The sequence below is a fragment of the Phascolarctos cinereus genome, unplaced genomic scaffold, assembly GCF_003287225.1.
Source record: "Phascolarctos cinereus isolate Bilbo 61053 unplaced genomic scaffold, phaCin_HiC Scaffold_9;HRSCAF=440, whole genome shotgun sequence".
NCBI lineage: Eukaryota > Metazoa > Chordata > Mammalia > Diprotodontia > Phascolarctidae > Phascolarctos > Phascolarctos cinereus.
Genome location: NW_027556402.1, coordinates 206,741,852 through 206,749,018, shown reverse-complemented (window position 1 = coordinate 206,749,018; position 7,167 = coordinate 206,741,852). Strand labels below are relative to the sequence as shown.

The 7,167-nt window shown below is 38.1% G+C and overlaps 1 protein-coding gene across 1 annotated transcript; it reads left to right on the top strand.

The window, feature by feature from the left end:
- Positions 1-5,627: 5,627 nt before the first annotated feature.
- Positions 5,628-6,575, top strand: LOC110221022 (olfactory receptor 5P80-like). The gene has a single exon (XM_021005388.2). The coding sequence runs from the start codon at positions 5,628-5,630 to the stop codon at positions 6,573-6,575; it is 948 nt and encodes a 315-aa protein (XP_020861047.1).
- The last annotated feature ends 592 nt before the right edge of the window (positions 6,576-7,167 follow it).

The window sequence follows — 7,167 nt, the reverse complement described above, 5'->3', positions numbered from 1 at the left end:
AAGACTTGTGAAACACTTGCCTGCCCTCGTAGAAAGGTGTTTCTTATAGCAGCTTAAGGAAATTATGTCTGGAGTAGTTGCTTGAGGTGCTATACCTGGGTGAGCCACCAGATGGTGCTCGAAGCTTGAGTTGCAATTGATCACAATGACACACAAGTAAACCCTCTAATCATCTTTAGCCTTGAGAAGCCAGCTTCCTCACTCCATACTCTCAGTGCTAACAGCCATCTCTAAGCCCTTCCCGATATTTATATTTCTGTACTGTTTTGTTAGGTTCCTATCTAGATATCTCAGTATTTCAAATAACATACCTTGCTTGCCTTGAGCCTGCATGCATTAGATCCCTTATCTTGCTTTCTTTCTCAGCTTGACTCTGTCTCTTCAATTGGTATTTAAATTAAATTAATTTGTATTTGCACTGAAAGAAAAATTCAAAAGTAACAGTGAGGTGCAAAGCAATTGTGAACATATCTGTTTCAGCTTCTTTTACTCTCTTCGGTGGCATGGCTCATTGATCTCCTGGGGGAAAGGGAAGGCTTACAAACCTAGAAGTCTTTGTAGGGAAGCCCTTTTAAACTCGTCTGTTTCAGAGTCCCAGAGGACAAGAGAAAATCATCTCACCAAATTCTAGCACTTTATGTTTCCTTCCAAGAACAGGAAATGAATGATCTTCCACTATTGGGTAACTGGTGACCCATAGCAGTTAGGTATGTCTTATGTACATTGTCTTATGCCAAATCTATGTGTCATGTGTGATAACTACTCATATCTCATGAAAATTTTATAAGGAGCCTTGAAAAAATTGTCAATGCTGCTTTCACATACGGGTAGTTCTCTTCAATTAGAATAGTACTTTTGTCCCAGGATCTGCAGTTTCTTCTAGGCTGAGTTTCGTAGAAGTGTGTATATGTGTGAATAGAATGGGCTCTAGCCTGAACAAAATGGATCTGTTGAGATAACCAGGACCAATTTTCATGTCGTGACCATGATTGCTACATGTTGACCCCAGAACAATTGTTAAGAGCTTCCATGGTAGATCATACTTACTAGTTTGGCTATGTTGCTATCCAATCTTGTGCTTCATTTTCTAAAATCCTGGATAAACATAGACAAAGGAAAAATAAAGGAAGGCCCCTGAGAATTTTGAGAACTTCTCAGACAATTTGCCTCTGTGTTTGTAATTTCCTAAATCTCAGTGGATTTCAAATGGCATTTTAATGACGTAGGCTACATTTGGAGTTGTCAAGGGTTTATATCCCAAATGCTACCAAACCCAATATAAATACAGTGCTGCCATGCAAAGAGAATTCCTTGGAGCCTAATCATCTTCTTGGATCAGTAGGTCACTGCTGTTGTTGGTTTTGCTATAAAAATGTTTAGATCTGATTTTTGATTTGTAGTTTATTTTAGGGAAGCCTGTCTGTTCCTCTTGCCATGTCAGCCTTTATATTGATTTCAGTTTTACATGGGGTTTTAATGTATCTCTCTCTCTCTCTCCCTCCCTCCTCTCTCTCTCTCTCTCTCTCTCTCTTCTCTCTCTCTCTCTCTCTCTCTCTCTCTCTCTCTCTCCCCCCTTCCCCCTTCCCCAGCCCCCAAGATTCATTCCTGGTTTGGGCCTTCATGTTTCTGATCTCTTATAGTGCCATATAAAGTCAGAGATCTGAAAGTGAGGTATATACATGAGACATTATTACAGTATATTAGTAAGTCAATTCCAATCTACCACAGGTCATACCAAACATTTTGAAACATCACTACAAACAGTAAGTACCTGATAGAGCATGGTTAGGAAAAGATACTTTATGTGAAGATATACATAGGTGCATTTGTTTCATGTATTGCTTTTTTCTCCCCTTCTCAGATTGAGGCTTTGGGATGAGGAATTTCACTGATGTAATTATTGGCTGATGTAGAGAACATAGAATTGGACTTGAAATCAAGAAACCTGTGTTTAAAATAAAGATCTAACTCTTACTAGCTTTGTCTGAAATCATGGGTGATTGAACTTCTTAGATTCTCAGTTACCTCATCTATAAAATGAGGATAACAATATTTTCCTCTAAGAATTGTTAGTTTATGAAATTTAAATTGTGGTATTACATTATTAGTATTCCTGTCATGTGACTATTATGATTATGTTACCAATATAAATGAGACTTGAGGTTTTCAAAAGTGAGTGGTTGCCTTCAATTCATCTAGCATTTTGATGTGTTCACTGTGCACAAGGCCCTGTCCTAGCTACTGGTGATACAACTAGAAAAAGTGCAAAACAGTCCTTAATTTCTGGGAGCTTACATTGGAGAGGAAAGCATAAAATATTTACAGAGATAAGTATATACAAGATAAATTGAGGAGGTACAGAGTTTTAGAAACCAGGCTTCCTGTAAGTGGTGACCCACTAGCTGAGACATGAAGGAAGCTTGAAATTCTAAGAAGCAGAAATGAAATAGGGCATTTTAAACATGGGATGACCTGTACAGAGGGACAAGGGTAGGGGTAGAATTCTAAGCCTGTGAAACAGAAAGCAGGTCAGTTGGGCTGGAATATAGAGTATGTGGCTGAGAGTAAGGTGAAATAAATCCGAAGAGGGAGGCTGGATTCAGGTGGTGTAGGAATATAAATATCAATCTGAGGAATTGTTGTTTTCTCCTCAAGGCAAAAAGGGATCTCTTTAAGGCTTGAATAAGCAAGTGACATGGTCAGCTATGTGTGTAAGAAGAACATTTTTGTAGGTTTTTAGAGGATAGTTTAAAGGAAGGAAAGACTGGACTCTTCTAATTAAGAGGCTTTTGCAAGAGTCCAATTGAGAAGAGATGCAAACCTGAGTTAGGGAGGTGACTGTGTAAGTGGATGTAAGAGGAGATGTGATATGTGTGTAGTGGACGTTGAAGATGCAAGATCTGGCAATTGAGTGGTTAGGGAAGGGAAGAAGGAGAGAAGAGTAGAGGTTAATCCTAGGATTACAAACAAGGGCACCTAGAAGATGGTGGGACCCTGAATAGAAATAAAGAATCATGGTAATGAGTGGGTTTAGGTTGAAGATTAGGGATAAGATGAGTTCTTTTTTTGCCATTGTTGAGTTTGAAATGCCTTTGGGACATCCAGGTGCAAATGTCCAACTACTGGTGACATATGGATTTGAGTTCAGGATATATAGACTTGGGATTCATCAGAATGGAGATGTTATTGGGATTTGTGGAAGTTAATAAACTCGTTGAGGAGTTGGCAAAAAGAAAAGAGGGCCTATGATAGAGCCTTAGGGCACACGTATGGGTAGCAGGCAGCACAGAAATCATGATCTGGCAGAGGAGGCTGAGAAGGAAAGGTCAGACAAGCAGGTGGAAGATGGGCATCAGGAGAGAGCAGTGTCATGAAAACTCGTGAGGAGAAAATATCCAAGAAGAGTGAGTCACATGCTACACAGAGGCCAATCAATAAGCACTTATTAAACACCTTCTGTTTTTCAGCCACTTTGCTAGGTGCTAGGGATTCAAATACAAAGACTGAAACAAGTCTTATGTTCCAGGAATTCAAATGAGGATTACAAAAATACTACAGCAATGAGGAAGTAATTGGTACCTTCGGAGAGAATGGTTACAGTGGAATGATGGAGTCAGAATCAACATGCCATGAATTAATATGTGAGTAGGAAGGAAGGATTGGACACAATGAGGATTCATTTCCCCATCCAGAGAGCTGACTGGAAAAGAGAAGAGATACAGTATGATAATGTGGAAGGATGTCAGGTTTTTAAAGGATGGGACAGATCTGGGCCTTTTTGTAGGCAGAAGGGAAGGAATCCATAAATAAGGATATCAAAGATTAAAATGAGCTTTTCAAGGGTGAAAGCTTCAGGTTGACGCATGAAGAAAGGGGTCAATTGAAGAAGCAGAAGGGTTGACCCTTGAGAAAAGAAGGACTATCTCTTTTTCAGAGATTGTTGCAAAGACAATAGGAGATGATATGGAGAAGTTCTGAATTGTAGGCCAGGAAGGAAAAGGGAGCCCACAGGGATAGCCTTTCTTTTGTCAGAAAAGTAGGATATAACATCCTCTCTTGAGAGAATAGGGGCAGGTATGAGGTGTGGAAAAATTGATTCAGCACTCTACACATTTTTTTGGTCACAGAGAAAGAGTTGGACCATAGACCCATAAGTGAGTATTATAGTCAAATTCTTCTCTGAGTGGACCAGTATTTCAGTATTTTTTGTTCTTTCTTGCTGGACTTAGAAAAGAAGAAGAATGAGTTTAGAGTTGGGAGCAATGAAAACACTCCAGGAAGAAGTAATATTTAAGATAATTTCTTTTATTTGGAACTTAACAAGGATTAACAACCCCAAACATTTTAATATAGTTTGGTTTTAAAAAGAAATGTCTATAAATGTAAAGTTTAGCAGAATGGAAATAATTTCTCAATTTGTGTCTTCACCTGTACTTCCCTTTTCTTTTGGGTGATTTTCAAATATTTTGTTATTGTTCTTTCCCCTCCCCCATGTCTAGCATTACCCACTTAGCTACTTCTCCCCACTCATAGTGGAAGCTTTTCTTTGTAAGATATATATGTACACACATACATATACCTACCTACATACATGCATGCATATATACACACATACATATTTCCTCCCAAGGAAAACAAATCAACAGATAGGCCATATCTGAGAATACATGTCTCATTCTGTACCTCTAGTCTATTACCTTTTACGTACTATTTCCTCATCAGTCTTTTGAAGACGTTATTTATCACTATACTGGTCTGAATTCTGAGGTCTTTCAAAGTTGTTTGCCCTTGTGGTCATCATACAAATTGTTCTTTTAGTTCTTAGTTCACTCTGCATAAGTTAATAAAGTATTTCCATATTACTCCAAAGCAGTCATATTCATCACTTCTTATGGCACAATACATTTTTACTATATTTCTATGCCACAGTTTTCTCAGCTATTCTTCAACTGAAGAAAGCAATATGTAAACAGTATATGGTTACAGCAGGTTGAGAAAGTGCTTTTCATGGTTTTGCCTTTATAAACAGTAGTTTTCCATGGGAAATTTCCTACAATCCTTCAAGGTTGCAATATCTAGTATACTAATAGACCTTTGCAATAATTCCAAGTTCTAGGAGCAAAGTAAAATGAAAAGATTTAGAATGCAGATTCTTCATTTTTCCTTCTTTTACGATTTTAGAGCATAAGGGTGTTGTTGGAATTGGAGACTTTCCTCATGGTCAATTAACATGAAGGGGATAATATTTTGAGTTGTGGAAGATGGTCCTTTGAGACATCGTGGCTCAAAAAGCAGCCTCTGTTTCTTTGGAAGGATTAAGAGTGATGGTTACTTTGCAGAATAGCATTTACACATTTGGATAAAGGCAAATGTTGGCAAAAAGGGCAGATCATACAGTACTGTTGGACCACAAGGAAAACAAGGAGGGAACCAAATTTGTTCATCTCTACTTTGCTTATAATGATACTGCCACAGCATAGAAAAATCAAAGTACTGGGAGTGAGACAGTTGAATGGGCATGTAGGAGGTAGTCAATGAATATTTCCTGAATACGTATCCAAACTTTAGTTCTGTATTCTATTTCAATCTCCTTTTCTTCTGTCTAACAGACTTTCTTTCCAAGACAGATGTCTGGCAATAACTGCACTGCTGTGACTGAATTCCTTCTTTTGGGACTAACAGATGATCCAACCCTTTGTGTCATCCTCTTTGTGATATTTCTGGGTGTCTATGCAGTCACATTAGTTGCTAACCTTAGCATAATCACATCAATCAGAAAGAGCTCCCAACTTCACACTCCAATGTACCTTTTCCTCAGCAACTTGGCTGTTGTGGATATTGGATTTTCCTCGTCTGTCACACCTCTCATGCTCATCAACTTCCTTGCAGATAAGACCTCAATCCTTTTTGGAGGCTGTGTGGCCCAAATGTGTTCTGCAGCCACTTTTGGTTCAGCTGAGTGCTTCTTGCTGGCTGTGATGGCCTATGATCGGTATATGGCCATCTGTAATCCATTGCTATATTCCACTAACATGTCTACTGGAGTCTGCACTCTGTTACTCATCACATGTTACCTAGGTGGTTGTGTGAATGCTTGTGTCTTCATGGGTTGCTTATTGAATCGTTCCTTCTGTGGACCCAATAAAATCAATCACTTTTTCTGTGATTATTCACCACTTCTGAAACTTTCCAACTACCGAGATGATCTTGCTGAAATTCTTCCTGCTGCATCTTCTGGATCAGTAATTGTGATCACAGCGATAATTATCATGATCTCTTATGTATACATCCTCTTCTCTGTCCTGAAGATAAACTCCACTGAGGGAAGATCCAAAGCTTTCTCAACTTGCACCTCCCACCTCACAGCAGTCACTCTGTTCTATGGGACTCTTACATTCATTTATATGATGCCTAAATCTAGCTACTCAACAGATGAGAATAAAGTGGTGTCTGTTTTCTACACTGTAATGATCCCTATGTTGAACCCCCTGATCTACAGTCTAAGGAACAATGAAGTGAAAGGGGCCCTGAGGAAATTGATAAGTAGGAAACACTTTTTTCATGAATTCAACTAAATATAACAAGTGCTTATCAAGGACGTAATATGTACCTTGCACTGTACTCAGTTTGGAGGATAGAAGGACAAAAATCAATGTCCTTGCCTATTAGGAGAATGTATTTTACTAATGTAATGATTATTATTGAGTGATACCAATAAATGGGCTTTAGAAAATGTGTATATATATATATGTATATATATATATGTATATATATATACATACACATACATACACACACACACATTCATTTAATGGATTAAATTGATGAACTTTAATGTTTATCCAAAGGTTCTAAAAATACATGCAATGTTCCACAAATGTGGACCTCCCACCAAGGAGTAAGGAGAGGTGTATTCTCATAGCACTTCTTTGGGTCTATGATTTTTCTTTGTAATCTTGCAGCACTTATATTTAATTGATTTGTGGTGGTTGTTCTTCCCACTTCCATTGTTATAGTCATTTGATGGATTTTCTTGCCTTTTCTTGCTTCACTCTGCATCAGATCATGTAAATCATTTCTATATTTCTCTATATTCATCCTATTTATTGTTTCTTACAGCACGGTAATATTCCATTACACTTGTTTACCACAATTTGGTTAGCCATT

What these genes read in the sequence shown, in the direction of transcription:
- LOC110221022 (XM_021005388.2), top strand. Translation starts at nt 5,628, where the DNA reads ATGTCTGGCAATAACTGCACTGCTGTGACTGAATTCCTTCTTTTGGGA.